This window comes from Musca autumnalis, unplaced genomic scaffold (assembly GCF_047663935.1).
Source record: "Musca autumnalis isolate F117 unplaced genomic scaffold, ASM4766393v1 scaffold_3, whole genome shotgun sequence".
Taxonomy (NCBI): Eukaryota; Metazoa; Arthropoda; class Insecta; order Diptera; family Muscidae; genus Musca; species Musca autumnalis.
This window is the reverse complement of record NW_027411866.1, coordinates 260,556,500-260,580,787: the sequence shown is the minus strand read 5'-3', so window position 1 is coordinate 260,580,787 and position 24,288 is coordinate 260,556,500. Positions and strand designations below refer to the sequence as shown.

At 34.3% G+C, this 24,288-nt stretch overlaps 1 protein-coding gene across 25 annotated transcripts in view; it reads right to left on the bottom strand.

Annotated features, from left to right (window-relative positions):
* mmd (disintegrin and metalloproteinase domain-containing protein mind-meld) overlaps nt 1–24,288 on the bottom strand; it is a 670,172-nt gene that overhangs the window by 7,627 nt on the left and 638,257 nt on the right. For 15 of the 25 annotated variants that reach the window (XM_073978215.1, XM_073978218.1, XM_073978213.1 and 12 more), the window contains 3 exons: nt 23,516–24,215; nt 22,206–22,559; nt 20,254–21,511 (listed from right to left, as the gene is read on the bottom strand). In XM_073978215.1, the coding sequence (XP_073834316.1) occupies nt 20,920–21,511; nt 22,206–22,559; nt 23,516–24,215 (1,646 nt within the window). In that variant the 3' untranslated portion in view covers nt 20,254–20,919. Of the gene's footprint in view, nt 1–20,253; nt 21,512–22,205; nt 22,560–23,515; nt 24,216–24,288 lie in introns of those variants that run through there. The other 10 variants (XR_012411845.1, XR_012411847.1, XR_012411846.1 and 7 more) reach the window with 2 other exon arrangements.

Sequence of the window (24,288 nt, the reverse complement as noted above, 5' to 3'; positions counted from 1 at the left end):
TTTATCTGGTATATATATTAGGATGTGTAAAGTATGGACCAAACCGGTCACTCCCTTCAAAAGTTATCGTGCGCACAATTTTTCCGAAAATGTTTGAACTTTTGTGGGGGTGGTACCTGAAAGAGTGGACAGACCTAAACTTAGTTTAGACAAAATATTACGAAGGCCACATTTTGGACCCAACAGGCAGATCCGTTCGAGAGTTATCTTGCGCTCCAACCACCACACACGATGTCAGAGGGTTTTTTTTGTATATTTCAGGCTATTTTCTCAGGAAGTTTGGTCGTGCCCCTGATGAAACTTATAGCGTCGTATGGGGGGCAGTTGCTACAACAAAAATCAAAGCTATTCGAGAGCAGGTTCTAAACTGAACTTTTCGAAATTTTGTGTGGGAGGTACCCGAAGGAGTGGACCGATTGGGTCCATATTGGAACCTTATCTAAATCCGGTAGAAATTTCACGATGTCCAAATTATGGACCAAATTGATTACTTCCTTTAAGAGTTATCGTGCGCACAAATTTTCCGAACTTTTGTGGAGGAGGTACCCGAAGGAGTGGACCGATATAACAACCCATCTTCGAACTTAAACCAAGTTTGGACAAAATATTACGAAAGCCAAATTTTGGACCAAATCGGTTTATCCGTTCGAGAGTTATCGTGCGCACCAGCCAGGCAGACAGGACATTGCTAAATCAACTCCAAATTGTCTGAAACACATTTCGTCCAAACATACTTGGGGTCTAAACCCATTATTTCGATGAGGCACATTTTGTCCGTATGAAAGTGTATATACCCTCGTTAGCATAAATGCTGAGGGTATAAAAACTAAGGCCGATCTAAATTCGAGCGCACTACTAAAATCTTAGTACGTTTTTTTAAATTTAGATATTTTTTAATTTTAATTAAGATATCAAGAAAAATCGGAAAGGCGAAAGACATGAATTGATTTGTTTTATCATGTCAGGTGGGTGGCTTTAAATGTAAGATAAAAAGCAAATAGTAGCATTTGTTTCATCCTTAAAGTCACATTATTTAAGCATTCATGGTCATATTATGATGGAATTTCTCTAAAGTTTACCAAAACAATGAAATGAAATTAGCAAAAATATGTACCATTTGACAGGTCATCCTTGAAAAAATATCTCTACTTTAAGGTAAAAAAGATCAAGACGTTACCACATTTAATATGAGACTAAATATGACCGCACGCTAACAGCGTGCTAACTTGCGATTGTTTTCATTTCACCTTATCACGTAAAAACATGCAGTTTTTCTTTTGGGACATATCTGACTTCAGGTCGAATCAATGAATTTGATTACTTTTGAATTTGCCTTGCAACACAAACAGACGACTTTCTTTTGATGAAGTCTACGAACGAATGCACAGGAAATTAAGCTACTATACATGCCAGGAGATAGCTACGCATTGGGATGTTGTTAATGGTGTGAAAATTATGCAAAATATCAATCGGATCAAATAAAACAACGTTATTTTTTTAAAATTTTCATTTTTTCCATGTGTATTTTTTCGTTTGTTTTTGTTTGTCTTTTCAAAAAAATGTTATTTTTTAGTGTTGTTTCAGATTTTATTTTTTTGTTTTTGTTAAATTTTGTTTGTTATTTTTTCGTATCAATTGTGTGTTGTTGTTGTTTTAACCAATTAGTTTTTTTTTCTGATTTTTCGGCTTACAGTAATAATTTTGTTGCTGTATGTTTTGTTTTTGTTTTTATTATTATTCTCTGTTGGGGTTCAGTTTTTTGTTAAATTTTATTAATTAATTTATTTCAATAATTAATTTAACTAAAATTAAATCAATGAATTCTCAATCGATTTCATTTTGTTGTTTGTTTTACTTCTAAATACTAAAGTGTGAGTTTTTTTTTGTTTTTGTTAGTTTAAGAACTTCTTGCAAACACATTTATTATTTATTTAATATTTTTTTCGGTTTGTTTGTTTTCATGTTTTGTTGGTAATGTTTTTCTTTGTTGTTGTTGTTGCTGTTTTACTATTATTGTTAATAATATAATTATGGTTTTTCTTTATTTGCCTTTGCTTTGTTTTTGTTTTTAATATTTAATCATAAAAGTCACAACAGTACGCAGTTCTTTTTATTATTATTTATTTTTATAATAATTATTATTATTTTTTGTATTTATTAATTAAGTATATTTAAATTTCCATACCAAGAGAAAGTGTGGTTGAGTGTGTGTGTATATATGTATGTATATGTGTGTCTGAACAGAGTGTCATTGTGTGTAGGAGCTGTTGTGTAGTGTTTGAATATGTCTTTCACACTCTTAAATTTAGTTATTGGACTAAGTGTATTGTGTATGTGGGGAGTGAATGTTTATTAGGGTTTATCGTTGTTTTAGTATTTGTGACAAATGATTATGTAGACAATCATAGCATCAATATTTAGTCTTTCAAAAAATAATTCAATAATGAGAGATATCTTAAATAAAATATATTCCCCTGAAATAGTACTGTGTAGACATAAAGAATGTGCAGAACGTTTGCTACAAGCGTTAGCAAAAAAGTAAATAATTTATTCCCAAATCATTGTAGTTTTATAATTGATTTTACACCAAAATGACAATTATAAACATTTTTTGTTTGCTTACTTATATTCGCAAAAGTCAAACTTCAAAATTGTGTCAAGATGCATTTCTGGTTACGTCGGTGATGCAACTGCAATAATTTTAGAATAAGTTTCTTTTTTCGTTTAAGTTAGCGCTTACAACTAATTTTCTATATATTCCATATATCTACACAATTCTAGATCAGTAGAATATATCTTATTAATGATATCTCTCGAAATTTTTGGAAATGATGCAAAATGGGACATAATTAAAGACCTTAAATTGATTTAGCTCGAAAAGTTTTTTTCTCAGAAACGTCCTAATCAAGTACCTGATGCCCAATCATTTGTTACAAAAAGGAAACGATAAACTCTAATATTGGTATTTTGTGTGTGGATGTGTGAGTTTAATTTCTTTTAAAATTAATATTTACATACTTAGCTTACCTCTATTTCCGTTTCCGTTCTTTGTTTCATTTTGTTTTGTTGTTGTTGATTTTGTATTTGTTTTGCATTAGTATACCATTTCCTATACAAAGTACGCTTATAAAGTAATTTTAGAATTTGGGTTTGGTATGTTTACTTGTATTTTTCTCTATAAATTTTCATCAACTATTCATTCATCCGTTTGCCATGCGTCCGTCCGTCTGTCCATACTTTCTTGCTTCCTTTCTGGCTATTTTCAATTTCCTATCATGCTCATAGATAACTTATTCTTCTTCTGCTGCTTCCTTCGTCTTCTTGATTTTTCGTCCACACTTTGAGTGAGGATGGAGTGGATTTTCATTTTGTTCAGAAACCTTGCATTAATCTGAACCTGTGGGAAGGCGTATGAGTGCTGTTCGCTATGTATGTTTGTGTGTGTGGCTGTGTGTAATTGTTTTTCAACTATTATTATTTGTCTTGCGTCTAAGCGTTTGTCCAGCGGTCTGTTTGCTTTGTGTTTGTGGTGTGAGAGCATATTTAAATGGAAATCATTTATTTTAATTGGTTTTATGGTAATGCAAATGCATTTTTGGTTGTTATTCGTTTACAAGTGTCACATAACTATTTAGTAGGGATTATTGTTAGCTTAGTATGTATGTGTAAGTGTGTGTCTGTATACAGCTTATATCTATTTGAAATATTTGGTTAGCAGTTCATACGCCATCCATAACATTAAACGGCCAAGGCGTTCCAGCCGTTTTGCACAATTCACAATTCGGGGGGTCTTCAGCTTGAGGGGGTGTTTCATTTTTGCAAAATTTATTTGACATTATTTTTTTTTGTTATTTATTTTAAACTTTTAATTTAATTTTTGATTGCCCATTCAGAATTGTGGTGTGCAAATGCATATTTGTGTGAGTGTGTATGTGTGTTTGTTTATGTGTAAGTGTTACAAAAAACATCCAGTGAATCTCATTTAAACATATTTACACTTGTGTACATGTAGGAATTGCTGAGTGTGTGTGTGTATGTATGCATGTATGTTTTGGTGTATTGGTACTTCTGATAAATTCATTAAATTGTTTTTGTCATTTGCGGGAAAAAGTTTCCGTTTCCAAATTAATTGCATTAACTAACTGTACGTTGAATTTTAGATATGTATTAACACAAGTGTCGTTTTGTTGTTGTTGTTGTTTTATTTGCCTAACATTCTGTTCTGTTTCAGTTGTGTGTTTTTTTATGTTAATATTGTCTGTTTCTAGGTATACTCAATATGTAAGTTTATGAATCACCACATCAGTGTGAATGTGATGTATTGAATTATTGATTCAAATATTTATGTATGACATTGTCAAATATATTTTTATTAAATTAAAAACAACTGTCTTTTTTTAATACAGACGGAAGAAATTGTTGGACATGTACATAAATTGAATTTGATCCGCACTTCACATTGCACTCTTTTAACAAAAAAAGTCTAACAAATTCCTTATTACTACGAGTTTATAAAATAAAATGTTTTTAATACCTAAAATAATTAAACAAGATGTGAACGTGCCATTTGAGATCTGTTTCATTATTGAAAGTCTCTCAAATAGGAGCAGTAAAAAAAAAAATGGCAGAAAATTCAGCGAGTACCTATGTATATATATTTATTGTCGAAAACAAAATATATTTCCAATATTCTTTTTACATTGTAGTTAGTGCTTACGATTGCTCTTAAAATGTAAAAGAAAATTGCGTTCTTATTAATTTGCATATTAAAGGAAAATAATTTATAAAAAATTTTTCATAGAAAATATTTATATGTGCAATAACGAACATTTTTAAAAAATGCATAATAATGAAACATATTGTTATACATTTAACATGATATTGTATTGTCCTTGTGGATTAGGACTTGTTGTAGCCTTCGTTTCATAGAACCGACTAGGTTTCTTAAGGTGTTGGTGGTGATATACTCCCATTCCGCCAATAATGCACATTTCAATTCTTTAAGCGTCGTGCACTCCTTTGACTTCGCGAAAACTTTGGCCCCGATGGTCTTCATTGGGTTTGTGGCCTTGAGTTACAGCTGGCCACTCCAATAACGGTAAATTTCGTGCCTTTTAAAAACTCCTTTGTATGTCGAACAGGGTGATTCGAGGCATTATCCTGCTTGAATGTCAAAGTTTATCCGTAAAGTTCTCCAACAAAATATTTTAAGTTGTTCTCTAACAACTCAACTTATGTTTCGACACTCTTTTTTGTCGGAACAAAACTTAAAGTAGATAATTATTTACATAGGTTTAATGAAAATATTAATACATATATCACATCTGGGGTAGATTTGTTTCCCTCAGGTACGTGGCAATGTATTGAAGTCAGATAGAGGCTGTCTTTATACCCTATTTAGGAAAATGCTGTGACGAAAATCAATATAATTTTACTTGACATGACTCGTAGACAATCTTCCTACACAAACCCTAGACATTGGCGCCTTGGATAAAAAATAACATTAACAACCACACAAAGGGCATCAGTAATATAATATGCTTTGAGTAATTTCAGCATTTACGAAAAATAGGATGGCTAATCACTATGCTGCAGATACGATCATTTATATCACAATTGGATATGTCATGCTGTCCAAGCACATCAATGGATTCGATCGCTTTTGGCCCCTACTGACTATCGATTCGATAAGCCAAGGTACTCAGTGTAATGTTTCGACAAAAGTGTGATAATAGTCACACATCTTCATATGCAGGAAGACGACACTCATTGTCCTTATAATGTGGAAGCGTAGTACCAATAATAAATCATCCAAGATATATATAAAAGTCTATGCCAAAATATACATGCTACGATGTACTGAAGAGAAGAACACCACACAAAGGGCAACACTTCAGTCAGCAGCAACACAAAGCGCCAAGGAAAATATCAAAAAAGGGGAAAGGAGTACTTTGAGATGAAAAATAAAAGAGCAGGAAATACGTAAGCGAGATAAATTCTAGATGCCGACGAGTTATAATGAAGTCTGAAACTTACCAGAGTGTAAAATACCAAAATGAAGGGTATGGAGCAGGAAAACTCTACTGCAATTGGGTTTTTACTAGAGTTGTATAGTTCATGAACGAACTAGTTCAATTGAACGATTCATTGAAAAGAGCGTATGAACTAGATCAGTGGATATAGTTCATTATAGTTCAATAGTTCACTGAACTATAATCAGTCGCTGACCGTACGATCAACGAACGATTCACAATCTAGTTCAACATGTCGTTCACAAATACATAAAGTGACGGCGTCGTCTATGTTAAAGGATGCCTTCGTAATGTGATCAGTTTGTTTATGTTTTGAATCAAGGTACATGGAATAGCTGTCCGAAAATGAAGATTTCTACAAAAACATAGAGACATAACATATTACAATATTTAGAATCGTTTACCTAATGAATCTGCCTTTTTGAATAGAAAACAAGGGAAAACAAAAAGAAACACACACGCACAAAGCTTTTTCGCAATGACAATTTCTACACACACACACAACATAAGATTTTTTGCCAGCCACCTAAATGAATGATGTTTTTTTTTTCTAAAATTAATTAATCTTTCTTTAAGAATGCAATAAAACTATGTAAATCTAAAATTTTTGTTATGGAGTAGTTAAATTATATTAGTCTTTTGTTTGTTTGTATTTGGTGTATGTACATATGCGTTTTCATCAAACGACCGATTAAGAGCCGGCGAACGATTTTTATCCGAATGATTGAACTGGACAGTGAACTATGAACTAGATTACTGACATAGTTCAGTTTAAAGAGCTGAGCTATTGAACTAGATCTTTCAAATGAACTAGATTGTACAACTCTAGTTTTTACCTCCCCGCCAATGTGGGTCATTACAGCAATTTATCGCCTGAAGAACAATGAGGTGGCAGGAGCTGATGGACTGCCTTATAAATAAGGAGTCGAAATGATTCGATTAGCCCATATATGTCTTTCGTCAAACAAAAATTGCACTCTACCATGGATCCGAAGCATGGGTACTTACGAAATTGAAGGAGGCAGAACTTGGTGTGTTTGAGAGAAAAAATCTTCGAAAAATGTATGGACTAATATGCGTTGCAGCTGAATATCGGCGTCGCACAGTGGTGGCACTTACATGGGAAGGTGTCACACCTATACTTCTAGATAATGTATCGAACTGAAATTTGTATGAAGGGGCCAAGGGAATTAAAAACACTCTTACAAAAATATTGCAGTCCTAGGTTCAAGTTTTCGCGCGGTTCCCATATAATGAATCATTACGAATTGGAATATTTTACTGTTAACAGCACATTGTTCAAAGGAATTTGCTGTAATCAGATACCAGTAATTGTTATTGCATAATAAACCTCCCCGCGAAAAATTGTCAGTATTGCGCCATAATTTGGTATACTCCTTATATGAGTTATATCTCGATTTATTTCGGCAGGTGATAACCAAATAAATATGAACTCAGAGTTCGGAACACCACCTTATAAAGAAATGTGATGTCGGTCCACTTTTGACCACAGCCTTCATATAGGGTTACCATCAATTTTTCGGTATTTTATAAGATTTAATAATACCCGCCCCCCCCCATAGGGGTATAATCACATTTTTCTGCATAATAACCTGTAATAATGTATTTTTGGTTCTCAGGGTGGGGAATATCTCAATGCGGTCCAATCTTTGGCATGATCCAATATTAGGATGTTCCAAAAAATTATATTTATTTGTTACAGTGAATACACCCAAAACTTGTTCTTTCTCTTTCACGAGTTGTCAATGCGACCCCAAGTTACCATGATAATAGCTAATAGCACAAAAAATATTATATTGAAAGGATAATAAAATTACTTAAATTTTTTTCAAAAAATATAAATTCAGCACTTAATAACTGAGTTATACCGCAAATTTCCGCAAAAACTCTAAACAGTTTTCGAACCTACATACCCTTGGCTTCCATTTGGTACCATTTTCTCATGTTTAAATACATTTTGTTTTCTTCAAAATTAGTCATATTTGAAAGGCTTTTTCTCATTAAAAAGCAAGACCAAAACTCCGGTGGAAGATCATATCACAAAACTTGCCACGCAAAATTGGTGAAGTAGAAGGTCGTTACGTTTGAAAATCAATTCATAGTTCAGCTTATGGAACAAAAACGAGCAAAAAAAAGTACTTGCGAAAGCAGATAAAGCGGTAGTTGGTGTGTGTTGAGGGAAAATTTATTTACAGATTTTTGAACTCATATGCGTTGACGATTTTACCAGCCTACCTACATCGATGTAGTATCGAGGCTGGATCATGCCATTAAAAATAAAAACAAATTAATAATATAAGTAAAAATACCCACCCCAGTCAGAAAGACATATGAATACGAATCATTTTGAGTTCAAAACTCCTATAGAAAGACATAGTTGAAGATTATATGGCTCATTTGCTCAAAATCCAATTTCGAGAAAAACGTATTTTAAGTTGGTGATTGAAATATGAATTCTCAACATAAAATGATTATTACACAAAAACTGTAATAAATAGTTGGACCCTATTTTGTAAGCGGCTAGCCAGATATTAATGCTAAATTTCTGTGCAAGATCAATCATGACTTGAAGTGTTTTAGTGCTTCATAAACTCAAAAAACATTTTTGTTGACTTATGCCAAACACGGAGTAAATGAGCTGTAACTCATTGAGTTTTAGATACATCAACATGATAAAGTAGAAGTCGATAAAGTAGAAGAAAAACTCAGAAAACGTATTTTTTGAGTTATGCCACTCTTTCACTAAATAAGCGATATCACAACCAAAATTGGAGAAACAAAGTAGAAGATCGGTGCGTCCTGTTTAGCATTTAAAGCCATTTTAAATATTGACAAAAACAACAACAGAAATGGAAAGAGAAATCCAAGATTTCTTAAAAATGCGAATGTCCCATTTTTTAGAAAACGTGCCCGCAAACTAAAGACTCATCATTCCAAAATTTCAGCGTCCTATCTCAATGTTTGTGGTCCTTAGAGTGTTAATCACAGACGGACGAATATGCATAAAGACCAAAAATTTAAAACACAAAAAATTGCGTAACTCATTTATTTTTTAACCGATTTCATTAGCTTTTCCCATTTTCGAAAGCTATAATGTTTTTTGGGAAAAAATAAATAATAATTTCGAATTTGCCCGGTATAAAAATATACAAATAAAAGTAAAAACAACAACACGGTCATACAATTCATAACCGACCTTTTTAACGAAAGAAAAAATAAAAGACATCCGTGGTGATTTGTGTTTAAAGTTGAAAACCCAAGGAAGTTCTTTTTCTCTATAGCCAAAGCTTGGAAAGTAGAATTTATACCTAATTAATATCAGTTATTTAATTCAACATTTTTCTATAGTCCCACTTGGTCATGGACCGTCTATTTTATTTAATTTTTTATGGTATGGTAATTAATAATTTTTTAAATTTAATTTAAATTTTATAATAAAACTATGAGGAAACGTGTAATCAACGGCTTTATTATAATTATTTTTTCCACCTAATTTTTGCAAAAAAATTAAAGTTCCATGAAAATATAATTATAATAGCAAGTCAACTATACAAGACGTATTGGGTAGTAACTTTGTTACATATACATATCCTGACTGCAGGAAATGGTGCAAATGGTTCGCCGATTACGATCCAGTCATTTCCGTAATGGTATAACAATCAAAAACTTTCTAAAATACATATCGTCGGTGTCATGCTTAACTCATGCGCCAAACGACATGGATATGGAACTAAAAAGTTCAAATAAGTTTTGTTCCATACGCCAGGCTTTAGGATATGGAACAAAACGACAAGATTTTTTGGGTCACAAAGCGGATATGGAACATACTGGCATCTGAATATCTCAGAAACTATAAGAGATAGAGAAAAACCGGCCAAAAAATCTGAAAGAGCATGGTTCAAAACCTTCTAAGGTACCTTTATCTCAAAATGTAAAAAATGGCGTATGGAACACTTAAGCATGACAGCGACGATATGTTGTATGTGAGTTTTAATTGCGATTTTAACTTATATTGACCAAAACTTTATTATATTTTGAGAGAGCTGAAAACTCAGAGATCCAGCCTTAAGGTATCATATCCAATATGAAATACCGCTGTAATAATATCGAAGACTTAGCGGTAAATTTGTACTTTCCTCCTGGAATAACGTCTAAATATTATAATTGTGATTTTAACTGGAAAAAAATCTTTTCAAAACATTTCGTGGAAGTTAATGTCCAGGAGTAGTGGTGTAAGATATCACATGAGCATCCCCTTCCTACTATTGTTCTCACTTGTTTTGACTTATTTGTTTTTTATAGAAGTCATGCAAGTCTTCTGCCAGAAGTCCACTTGTCTTCTCATCTCATCTTCTATGAGAGGGCCTATTGGACTACAATGAAAGACTTTGTGGTCTTCTATGAGAAATCCTACTGATCATCAACATGAAGACCAACATGTTTTCTACATAAGTCCTAAGATCTTTTATGAGGAAATATACTGGATTTCAAGGAAGAGATTAGAACAATTTCTATGAAAACACCTATTGGTCTGCCCATGTGATAACATATTTCATTCCACTCCAATTTCAAAAATGTGTGGGCTTATGTTAATTACTACAAAAGTTTTGATTGGATCCAGTTTAAGACCTGGTCTTGAATTGCTTAGCCCATGTAGTACTTATGATCCGGATTACACTTTTTACAAATTTACAAGTTTTATCATTTCATTAAACAATCCAAAGAAGATTTTGTTCTCATATCTCATATTCCCGAAAAAAGCCTGCCTACATCAGAACCTCTTATACAAGCGTTAAAATTTTGATGAAATGTTAATGCAGAGAAATTCTATTACATCATGGTGATCTCTCTTTGCATGTTAAATTATCGGGAGAGTAGAAAGTGTGTTAGTGAGTAGAAAATCATACCGTGAACTAAAACCGGCTGTTAGTACCAAAGTATGAAGTAAAGTAAAACCGAAGTAGAGTTAAGCTGGGTGCATAGTAAAGCAAAAGCTTGTGCGAATAATTGAAGTAAAGTCAATAAAGAATTTTATAATCGTAATATGAGTCGGGAAATTAAACAACATCTGCACGGAACATGTTAAACCTAGTTCTGTAACAATAACATTAAATTAACATCACACGTGGATAAAATATAAAATTGTGATCCTTTGGGTAAAGGAAAATATGTTTTTTATTTTAAAATAATTACATATTATTCACATTTATATTAAACAAATATTTTTATATTTTAAATATTTTATATTTTTATTTAAAAAATTTTCGTGACCGACGATTTAAAAAGAAATTATGTATACATGTTACTCTAGGCAATCCGAACAATTAGATAATTCGGAAACCGTTGACATTTCCGGTATCCCTATTCTCCACATTATATACTCTAAAACAGTTAATTTGTTTAAATTAAAAATTGTGAAAATTTGCTTAATTTCTTATCATACAAATTCAATACATCAACACTGATGTGGTGATACTTAGCAGTAGTTTGAGTGTGATATTTCACATCAATTTGATGTGGTTTGATGGTCTTTGTGTGTTCCTGTACTTCCAGTTTTTGTGAAATTTTTTATTATTTTTCCCTTTTTTATTTTACATATATAAAATAGATGAGTGAGCCTATGTAGCGTCTTTATGTGTTTTGTTCTTGTTGTTGTTGTGTTAACTACTACTCCATTGTCTCACTCTATTTATTTACTTCATTATCATCATCATCGTCGTAATTTGTCTATAGCTGTAAATACTTATAATGAGTATTCATTGTAAATTCATTTGTTATGGGTCGGTCTTTTATGACAGTTTGTTGTTATTTTTTTTTAAATATTTTCTCTTGTTTGATGATTTGTGTGTTTTTGCTGTTGTTGTTGGTGCTTGTGAATGTTGTTGTTGTTTTGTCAAATGACTTTATTGTTTTTGTTGTTGTTGTTGATTTATTATTATTGTTACAATTAACTGATTAATATTAACAATGATTTTCAATTCGATGAGTGAGCTTGTGTGTGTGTGTATGGGGTGTGTTTTTTATGATGTCTGTCTGTATTTTCAATACAATTAATGTTGCTATTTTGTTGCTGTTGTTATAGTTTATTAATTTTTGTGGTTACTTTTGCTGTTGTTGCAGTTCTGTTTGTTTGTGTTGTTAATGTCGTTGATGTTGCAGCTTTGTTGCATCATTAAATTAAATTATTTTATTTTAATTATCAATGCATTTTGCCATAGTAGTAGTAGTAGTTTATGTCCTTTACAATGTTCGTTTTTTATTCCTCTTCTTGTTCCATACCATGATTTGTTTTCTCTTATTTTTAGTTTAAATATTTAACACACTCATGATGATGGTGATGATGACGTTGATGTTCTGTGAGTTGTGTCAATGATATTTGTTGTATGTGAGACTGTGTGTGTGTGTTTCAATGCGTGTGTAAATATTTCTGTAAATTATTAAACATATGTGTGTGTGTGTTTATATTAGAGTGTTTATTTTTGTTGTTGTTTTTTTATAGAAATTGACATTTTCAATATTGTTGTTATTTTATTTCGCGTGTATTAATTTTGTTGTTGTTGCTTTTTTTATTATTATCTACATTTATTATGTTTGTTTTGTTTCGTTTAAATTTCTATTTAATTTACTAACTGAACTCTTGAAATTCGAGTCTTTTTGTTGTTGTTTTTGTGATTTTTTGGTTTTGTTATTCTCAAATTTACGCCTTTGTTTTGTATAAAATTGTTATTTTTTCTTTCTTTATTTTTGTTTGTTCTTCTAAGTGCTTTAATTTAACTAACTGTATGTATGTAGTACCTGTTTTATTATTGTTGACTTAAAAAGTTCACTTAATTTTATTCATTTGTTCATCATGCTTTTATTTTTATTATTTTAATTTTAACTATTCCTATGTTTTTGTTTTTAATTTCTAACTTAGTATGTCATGCCGTACCGTGAGTAGGCAAGAATGAATGCATACACATTGCATACATATATACAACTATGTTTGTGTCTGTGTGTCTTTTGTTTGAAGGGAAAGGACTATTCCTTTTTTAGACCTTTGTGGTCACATCCTTTGGGACATTGAATGGATGGAAGTGCCCTTCCACTAACTTGACCAACCATATAATGGAGATCGAGTTTGTAATTTGAATTTCTTAGTATTTATTTCATCATTATAACATATTTACAGTCTTTATTTAAAAGTAACGTTTACATGTATGCCTGTTTTCAATTGTGTTTTGCTTACTTTTTAGGTTTTTTTGTTTTAATTTTTTTATTTTCAATTGATATTACAACTTTCTATCTATGGTCAAATAGAGAGGGGCGGGGGAATTTGGATTAATGGTGGGGTAATGTAAAGTAAGTCTGTATGTACATATTTACATTAAGTAAATTGGTATATATTTTACATTTCAAATACAGAGGGAGAGAAAGAGGGGGAGTGAATTGAAAGAGTTGTTGTTTGTGTGTGGTGATTCAGACTGAGAAAATGTAAAGACATTAGATAGCCATAACAATTGAGTAATTTTAATTTCTTGATATTTTAATTTAAAAAAATGAATTTTATATCAATTTGCTTGAATCCTGAAAATAGTTTTGAATTTGTATTTATACGATAAGTATTAAATATATTTTTATATTATTTTATTATTCTTTGAGTAACATATTTATACCTCCTTTATCATAATTGTACCATATGTTTTATACTGTAACTTATAGGACTTAAGGCCAAAGGGCAGGGTATCATTATGACTGAAATCAATAAATAAAAATAAAATATAAATAAAAATGTTCTCTTAACGAATTAAATATTAATTAATATACTTTTGAAATGAGCTATTGGAATATGTATTTTTAATTTATCTTGGATATATGTGTCGGTTGAGTATGAGCAACGAATTGAACTCCATCTATTGAAAAATGTTAACAATTGAGTTTTCCTATCTTTATATTTATATGTCTTTGGGACATTGGATTTAATGATTGATTAACATCTATAATACCTTAGCCACTTGTTGAGAATAATAAAAAGGTAACACATTTGGTTCGTAAGGATGATCGTATTTGTCTACAGTCTACAATAGAAGAGATGAACGGTTCATACCAACGTCATTCGTTCTAAGCACATACATAACTTAAAATTTCTCCGCCCCAATCAATACCAAACGAGGTATCTCTGATAAGGATCGAACATCGAGAAACACCCTTGAATATTTGAGAAGAAGTTTGGCAGTACTAAAACCCGGTCAGAATATCCAAATTATAATATTTAGATAGTCGGTAAATTCATCTACCTTTGATATCGTCACAAATTAACCAAATAATACTCTACAAGACAATAACATCACAAGAGCTGTTGTAGGATGATGAGATGAATACATGCGGTATGTTTAAGAGAAACCCTATTTGTGACTAAATCTGAGTTGGCTGTCAATTGTACCATGAGTTGAATCATCGCAAGACATTGACATATTTAAACGTAGAAGATGATCGCATTTATTTTTTATACTGTCATCATGGGCTGGAATACTTTCCATTATAACAAGTTGACAGAGAACATTACAACAAATATAGTTATGCCATAGAAATTATAAAGTACTCCGAAAAAACGATTAGATGCCGATGCACAGTGCGAAATTTGGGAAGTTTAGTGGAACTTTAAGGGATTTACAAAGTTCATGAAATTAATTAAACTTTTATTGAATTCGTTAGCTAAGTACTCCACTGCAAATGGTACATACTCAGTTTGCCGATTTACTCAACCATACGACTTAAAAATGCACTTAAAGTTGCATTTTTGTCTAATAATTTTTTTTTTTTGTAAGAAATGTATTCTTTATTTCATTAAAAAATGGAGTGGCGCGGACAAGTGGTAAGTCAGTATGCCATGATTTATTTTTCTTAATATTTTACAAAACAATTATGATATTTTTCACTTTAAAATAATACAAAAAACCCTTATTGTTTTGCTGCAATTTTAGTCGGAAAGAAGTGATTTTTTTAAGTTTTCAAAATTATAATTTTTTATTTTCCGTGGACATTTCAAAAGTGAGTTCCGTACATTCACGTGTTAAGATATATATAATCTGAAAGATTGGATTCTCCTCTATTTTCGAAGCTATAAAGCTACTGCGGTATCGCGCGGTCTTTGGTGGTATTCAAGATTTTCTAAAAAGACTTCGGGAATTTCATTCAGTTGCATTTTCCAAAAGTGAAAGGTAAACGCGACAATGAACGCCATTGTTGACTGTGTTTTGAAGAAATGGACTCACTGATTCTAACAATGATAATTTCTGTAAAATTAAGAAACCTCTCGCAATTTTTCATAGTTTTGACCTCTAAATGTTGGTGATTTACATATAGTGCAACATTTTTAAATGCTGTGGTGCAAATACCAAAATACGTTAAAAATTGTAATGCAGTGCAGACCTGAACTTGATCTGAAAGACATTATTAACAAAATTAATGGTATAGACCCGCTGAATAGACCAATAAACATTATAGATACAAATGAAAACAAAGAATATTGACATTTTACTCCTTAATAGATGTGTAGGGTTGTGGGGCTTCACCCAGAAGTGGACCTATGTTGACAGATTTTGTGGGAGGAGGTTTTTTATTCGCTAACATCTTAAAATTTACATTTGCATCAAAATCGGCAGCAATTTTTGTCTTTAACCTTTAAAATATCCAATATGAGGGAACCCGGCATGTGGGGGCTTTTTCAAAACGCGAACCTATATTAAAAATATTTTGTACATAAGTTTTCTATCCGCTAAAAACTCAATATACCAATTTGCATCAAAATCGATTGAAAAATGAATGTAAAACGTAAAAACGGCAGCCACCGTTACATGAGCGCTACAGGAAACCGCGGGTCTATGTGGCCCAATTTGAGCCCCACACTGTCCACTAATATAAGAAACATTTGTACAAAAATTTAGGAATCTACACCTTTTCCTTTAAAAGCTATTAGCAAAGTTCCGCTAATGTTCTCATATTTTGCACTGTGCGATGTTTCGATTCAATTTTTAGTGCAGAAGCCGGGAATAAACCTTGTGCTTGTGCTATGCTATGTGCGTTATAGATTAAATGTTTTATCTATAGAATGCCTCTGATGTATATGACACATATTTACGACGTATACGTGCGTCGAAATACTATCCAAAAATTAGGTCATGGCCAGAAATAAAGTAGTAAGAAAAGGCTATTGTTTACCACCGATCGGATTACTATTGCGACCCACAGATCAGCAACAATATCAAGTAAAAATTATGTTTTTAGTTCATATTACCCCCTAAATATTTTACGATCATCACAAATATAGGCGTCTATTCTGGTCAAAACCTGTCTTCCGTACAAAATTCCGTAACAATCGTCAGGAAGATTGATGTACCTAGTGCTCTAAGACGTATATTTCGCGGTGATATATGCATTTTGGACAAGCCAAACTTAAAATACCCTTTCCACGTTGCGGTACAAAGTATCAAAAGAACAAAAATGGAAGGTACACTGATAGCCTTGGTACCAGCCAAAGACAAAACAACATCAGCCACATTTCTGAGTAATTCGGTTTTTCCATCAGCAGTGCTGCATTATGTGCCGCGATTCGTTTGGACTAGACAATAAAAAGGAAATCCAACATCTTTGAGCTTAAGCTAGATTCGGGCTGTACTGATTGATATGAGAAACAATGCGTTATTCTAAGAAGTTTTTGGTTTTGTAAAACCAGAACAGAGAAAAGGTAAATATTATCAAGCATAGTTGGGTGGTGGTGGGGAGTAGGGGTTGCATAAGGTGAATTGGCTAAAGCGAACTTTTTAAGACTTACATTCCAAATGAGCAGAATGTAATCCTTAATAAGACACGTCAAATCGAATCGTAGATCAATAACACTGTGAACACAAATTTTGGGGCAGAGATAATTCCTTTTGGAGATGAAAGCCCTTGGTGAGTATATTAAGAATCCCAAAGGACAGATACGCCGTGAGTCGAACTTCCGCGTTATGGCGTGATTAAGTTTTTGCTAGAGACCCTGTAAGGCATTAGCTTATTTTTGAGATGCACAAAACGACCACGAAAACGCAACAAAATCGATTAGTTGTCAATGAGAGCCGTACCTGAGCGACATTTTTGCAGAACATTTCGAAGTTTGAAAACGTCATCTTGTGTACTTTTATAGCGGCTCTTGAAATAAAGGACGAAAAGGACATTGAAGGAAGCGTGTTAGAAGGTCGAAGTGTTCTACGAAAATAATCCTCATTCGATTTGACTGAAGACATGTCTCCTCAAAAATAAGCTAAAACAACAGAAAACAAAGATGTAATGCTAATTCCTGATGGCTAACAGGGTCTCTAGCAAAAACTTCATCACGCCAAAAGGCGGAAGTTCTACTCACGGCGGATCTGTCCTTCGGGGTAATTTGGTCCCATTGCAGAAGCAATGGGCTCAGGGTGTTACTCCCGAATATTGACATTGACTACTGAAACCGTTACTTCGGCCCTATGTTTAATTCGGAATTAAAGGACTATGTATATGATATGTTAGTTCAATCCAAACAAACAACACATATGATAATGTTAAAAGTATTTTCTCTTCCAAAAATTCTGAGACAATGATGATCTGAGCTTTCTTGCAGCACTTTGTTCTCTTGGTGATGAATATTAATTATTTTAATGTCTTAACATCTCATCTTGAACAAATCTTCCTTCAACCTTTCAGTTTAAATGGTCAGAAACACGCTGGAAAGACTAGTGATAACGCTTGTATGGCACTCTCTTCGACAATTTGCATCAATATATCATTGTTGCGATGTGTATAACATAATCCTGATTATTTTGGACATTCAACAACTTATTTTGTACTCTTCTCTATGAGTAGAGTAGTTCGTTCGCCGTCTCTAGGTCTTCAAAGTTTGCTAAGTTTTTTATATTTGTCAATGCTCATAATTCGTTCAATTGCCGGTGTCAGAATACACAAAGTTCCACTAGTTTGAATACAACAACACTGCCAACAAGTTACAACTTGCTAATTACGTACTCTACATTGCTTATGTATCTGTAATTTTAAGGCTTTATCTGCATGGATACACTATTTTCAACATGAAGAATAATAACAAATAAATATAAACTGCACTCCATTTATGAACACAGCATACGTCTCCATCTCCGATCCATCGACTTGGGGGTGCTAGGTATGATATTGCGACCGTTCTACAGTTTATGGCTTTTACTGCGTTTAATACGTTATATTTCAGTAGACTGTAGAAAACCTAACAAATCATCATACAGTCATCAGTAATGACCCATTGAGGATGACCTATAAATTGGAGGAAGGAGAAGAAATGCTGAAATTTATGCTGAAATATGACAGAACTATTTTACTTTCGTTAATATCTCTATTTACATGTGCTCGGAATTCAAGATGTTCTGAAACGTTGGGATATCAAAATATAGTCAGTATATCAACACTTTGTCTTGTAATCAAATGAAGAACATTTCCATAAATGAACTCAATTTCCCAGGAGTTCTGTAAAATCTTCTAACAATTGCTTGTAATGTCCCTGCATACAAATATTCAAAAGATTCAATTGTCTTACATTTTCTCAGTCTGAATCACAACAAGCAAAAAAACAATGGATTTTTTTGGCCGTCACACAGTGACAATCGGTGGAACTCATTTTGTGTATCATTGGTTCTCTATATGGGAGAATTATCAGTCGGTAGAGTTCACACGTTAAGTGACTGTGATTGGTTGGGTGATTTGCAAAGAGTTGACGATGAAGTGCATTTCAAATGCACACCTTTAACTATACATGTTTGAATGTGTGTGTGTGGATGAGTATTTTATCCATAGGTGCATACCCTGCAAACATTTGCTATCTGTTTCTTGTCCAATGAGTCACTTCAATTAGATTGCACAAACGAATGCGATAGTCGCATTCTTATCCAAAAAGATAAAGCTCTCGGGAAGAACTGTTCCACTCATTAGATACTTTTTTGAGTGTCTAATTGGACACTTCAGAAAGTTATTAAAACGATAATACCGGTGGAGCAATGGTAGGCATGCTCGCTTTGCAATTTGAATGCCCGGGTTCGATTCCCAGGCCAGTCGAAATTTTTTTAATGACAAATCTTTTTTTTTAACTATAAAACATTAATGTAGCTAAAAACTTGATAAAAATAATAATAAATAAAAAAAACAAAATTTTATTTTGATTTTCTTTTTAACTTAATTTAATTCCTTTTTTATTTTATGTTTTGTTTTATTGTTGTTGTGTCGTTAATCCTTTGTTTGGGTTATTTTTGACTTTTTGGTTTTTTATTATTTAATTTAATTCATTATTTATATTTTTCTAATTGTTTCAGGAATTGTCGCTTATATTAATTTTGTCATTTGAAAAATGTGATGTCGCCTGACTTGGTAATCGAACCCCGGACATTCAGATTGCAAAGCGAGCATGCTTACCATTGCACCACCTGCGTATATAACCATATGTGTACAAATGTCTTATTTGTTCAACTTACAACAATTCTAAAAATAAATGTAAGCTGTCTAATTTGTATCCAAATAAAGGATGGAAAATAGATATGTCTATCTAATTTCCATCCTTCATTGGGATATAAATGAGATAGCTTACATTTATTTTTAGATACATATGTTATTGTTGTTATTTGTCTATCGTATTCTTTTCTAAATGGGATAACAATGCAATTGTTATTGTATATTAGACAAATGTCGCATTTTTACAGAAAATTAGACACCAAAAAGATCCTCATTTATAATATTAGATAAAACTCACTTCCAATTGCTGGCAGGGTAGATTGCAATGATGTAGGATGGGGTGGGGTGGAGAAGGAAGTTTTGCTTGACTAGCCTAAAGTAATTGTTCTGAGCATTGCATTGTTATATCATTAAAAGGCAAATGTCACCCATGCACTCACTCACTCACAAGTCTACACACACAACTAGCCATTGGAGCATTGAATTGACAAGGACATAAGGGGAGGGCGAGGGTGAGGATGGTGGTTGTGGTTTTGTGGTGGAACTAATCCGGCAATGTGTGTTTGCATGATAACAGTTTCATTTGCCTTTAATGTTCGCAATTGTTGCTTTTGACTGTTTTTTTTTGTTGAATATTTTCGGGGTGTTTTGTGGTGTTGTTGGCCATTATCAATCAATTCGTTAAATTTCTTCTAAATATTTGTTTTCTTCTAAATTTATTATTTGAGTTTTGTTTTTCTTTTTTCTTTAAACTAAAATATGAATATCGTCTACTTTGTATAAAATCACAATATTTTTCTTTTGTTTTTTTTTTCTTATTTTTTTGTTGTTTTTCATTTCTTTGAAGATAACTAATCGAGTTTGTTTGTTTAGAATATAGATGTTGTTTTGTTGTTGTTGTTGTAGTGAATCTGATACTGGTTTTATCGGCACAGTCTGCAATAACAGTTGTAGGAAATTTAGTGACTGTGTCTTCGGTGTATGCGTGCCGTACATACATACATACATATGTACGTCGATCGATCCTAGAGAGGGAGGGAGAGAGCGGCAAGCATCACTTGGACTTTTTGGATTGAAGGAGGGATACATACAAAGAGTAAATGCTTTGTATGAAATTCGTTCGATTTTATTGAGACAGGAAAGCTTCGCTCTTCAGCATTGCGCCGGGATTGCCTCAGGGTATTGCCTGCATTTTGTGGGCATAGCAATGCGGTGAATGTTGCTGTTGTGGCTGTTCCTGTTGTTGTAGCGGTGGCACAAGCTCTTGGCGATGAACTTGAGCTTGGGCATGAGAACTAATCTGGCATTGGCTGTGGTTGTTGGCTGTGGTTTTGTTGTTGTTGTTGCTCTTGCGTTTATTGCTGGCGATGGTGTTATACTATCAGTGCTTATATTCGGGATATCGACCATTCTCCATGATTTGACCGGTTTGACTGTTGTTGCTGCTGCTGGTGGTGGTGGTGTTGTCGCCGGTGAGCTGCTGCTGTTGCTGCTGCTGTTGTTGTGGATGCTGATGGGAGGGGTGCTGATGCTGCTGTTGGTGTAGCTGATGCAATTGCAGCTGCTGTTGAGCTGAATCGCCCTGCAGTGTGTAGCGACGATTGAGTGGCTGGATAACACTTCCACTGCTTTCGGTCTCCGTGGAGGGTGGCGAGGGGTAGTAGTCCCTCTGACTTACAACGATGCCATTTGGCACGGTTGCCATATTCGCTGCCATATGGGCATTGACTGACGATGAGGTTGTATTGGCCGCTCCCACCGAGGATGGATGATCGCCGTGGTGCTGGTGCTGATGCTGGTGGTGGTGGATAACGGTATTCGCTGATGCCGTCCCCGATGTGTGTCCGCCGCCGTTGGATTGTTGGGAATCCGCTGTTGTACCGGCTAACGGTTGCTGCTCCATTACCACGACGGATACCACATCCTCACTCGCCCATCGGGCTAACTGTTGTTGAGCTTGAATAAAGTCATCACTAGAAAATAATAATCATAACAGGAACAACGGTACACGGAGTAACGAAAACACAAATAAACAAATAAATGTTGTTTTTGGTTTTGTTTTTGTTTTGGTACACCACACAACACACACAAGAATCAGAAGAGAAGAATAACAATAAATTGAGAAAAGCAACTCAGTAACCGAAAACGTAATGTAAACGTAACGTAATGGAACGTAACGTAATGCAACATAAATATCAAAATGTAACCGAGAAAAGCATTTAGGCAAAGAAATGAAACGAAATGATGAGCAAGTCAAAGTAAATGAAAAACAAATTAAAGTAAAACATGTGTGTGGTCCATATTGTGATAGCAATAAGAATGGATATCGTGGTAGTGTCCATTTGTTGTCATTGCACCGACACGATGGTAATGATGATAATCATGATGAGATGAGGAGATGGAGAAGGAGGCGCACATGCAAAGCGCATTTGTGATCATGGTCGTTTGTTTACGTGTCGATGGAAATAAAGGAAAAGAAACGATTCAAAATTATACACAAAATCAGCACACACACTCGTACATGATAAAACATATACATAACAACTGAATCAAGGGGGTTGGTTGGGGTCGGGGCTGGGTTTTCATTAACAACTTTGGCCCAAGATTAACGGGGTGGGAGTGGGGCTACGTTCTATTCTACAAAAAGGCCAGCGTGGGCGTACATACCTCTCACTGTCGGCCACTTCCCGAGGATCGAGACGTTGGTCTACCATCGAACGATCGTGGGGATCGGCACTCTCATAAATGCCATCTTCGTCCTGATGCAAATGCGTGTGCGATGAGTGATGCGATGAATGCGGGCCGTGTGTGGCATGGCCGTGGGCATGCGAATGATGTGCATGATGGCCGAAAGCATGAGGTGAGTGTGACTGATGTGGAGGATGTCTACTGGTTGTAGTGGGATGTCTGTACCTTCCATACGAGAATCTCGACTCCTCTTCGGCACGCGGTCGACAACGACTGCTATAAGACGGATGTATTGTTGCAGTTTTTTGCGATTGTGCTAATTGCTGATTAGATCTGTGGGTTGAGTTTTCGAAGGCAGGGAAAGAGAGAGGAGAAAAATAAGTAAATATTAAAATGTTTGTTCAAAATATTATAATCAAGGATGATTTAAGGTATTTGTAGCATCTAATTGGAGCAATTTGTTCTAGGTGCCTATTTTTTTGTATAGCCAATTCATATTTATTGAGAGAAGCCCACTGTGATCCTGTTCATTTTCGGGGGGTGTTTTCTTTTATTTTTGTTCTTACATACATACATCGAGGTGTATGTGTGTGTCTGTGAGAGAGTGTTTAGTGCTTGCGTGTGGTGGCCCCATTCGCTCCCTTCTTATGTACCTTTACCTTCATCACACAAGGTATTCCACGCCATAGCGATAGTCTGCAAGAGATTTTAGAAATTGGTTCATATTCAGAGTTTAGTTCGGATTGGGTAGGTGCATGTGTACGTATGAATGGATCTGATTCTGAATTCTATCATACGAATACATTTTGTGGTTTTGGTTTTAGTTGTGGTAACTGGTTCTTGGTAATTGGTTTATTTTGGTTTATTTAAGTATGCTGTGTTTACATAGTAAGGGGATATTGTAGCATTTATTATTGGGAATTTGCCGAGGCAGAACTTTACTGATCAAATCCAATTTTGCGTTTTTGTTCTTAATTTTCTTGCAACAACAAAGTTCTGATTCAGAATTCCCAACAGGTTTTTTTGTTTTGTTGAAAGCGGGTTGCACAACTCTTAATAAACATGTCTATATGTTGTTTTGCGTATTATTGTTATTGGATTATTATTGTTATTAGTAGAAGTAATCATTCAATCAATGAATCAATTCCTAAATAAGTATAACATTTGAAAGCGTTCTCTTTTGTTATGTACGAGTACGAGTATATCTATGCCAAAAAATAGACACCTACAATACAGCCCCAACACAATAATTATGATGCAGCAAGCACATTACTCAGTTAGTTACTAACCCTTGCGAGGATTCACTACAAGCGGCTGAACTATCTAATCTATAGAGGCGGTCGCCTTCGTTTTCCGAAATCCGTATATCTTCCGAGCCGCTGGGGCTCATGTGACGCGACGAATGGTGTTCCAGTTGGCGTATGAGGTCTTCGAGATTGCGTATACGCAACGGCCCCGTGGCTGGTGCATCTTCGTCGTCTGGCGGCAACTGTTGCTGCACAAGCGGTTGGTGCAGCTGGTGCTGGGATCGATGATGATGCATGATCGGCCCACCGCCATGAGGACCACCCATGCCCGATCCCGACATATCCAATAGGGCGTGCTGAGCACCCTGATCGCAAATATTCTCGCGGGAACTATTCTTTGAGCTGGCCGAACGTTTATAGGGCTCTGTGGAATAGCCCAGTTGTGATGAGGCACATTCCTGTAGAGTTTTACGTATCATTTCTTCGCTTAAACTACCCGTGCCGACGGGAGTGTTGCCGGTACCAGTGCCGCGATGTGAAGCTGCATTACGTAGCGCTTCCAAAATATCCTCATGATAGCCGTTGAGCGATTTGAGTGTACGTTCAACTTCGGAGACAGCCGCATTACTAGTCGAAGCCATGGTGCTGTCTTGGGCAATCAATTCCATGTTATCCGATTGTCCATCATCGTGCATACCGCTGTGTACCATGCCATAGCCGTGTTTCTTCAATATACCTTTTTCTGTGAAATAGTTAGGAGTTGGAAGGAGTAGGAGAATTTTGTCATTGTGTCAGAACCGTTCGTTCGTGATTGA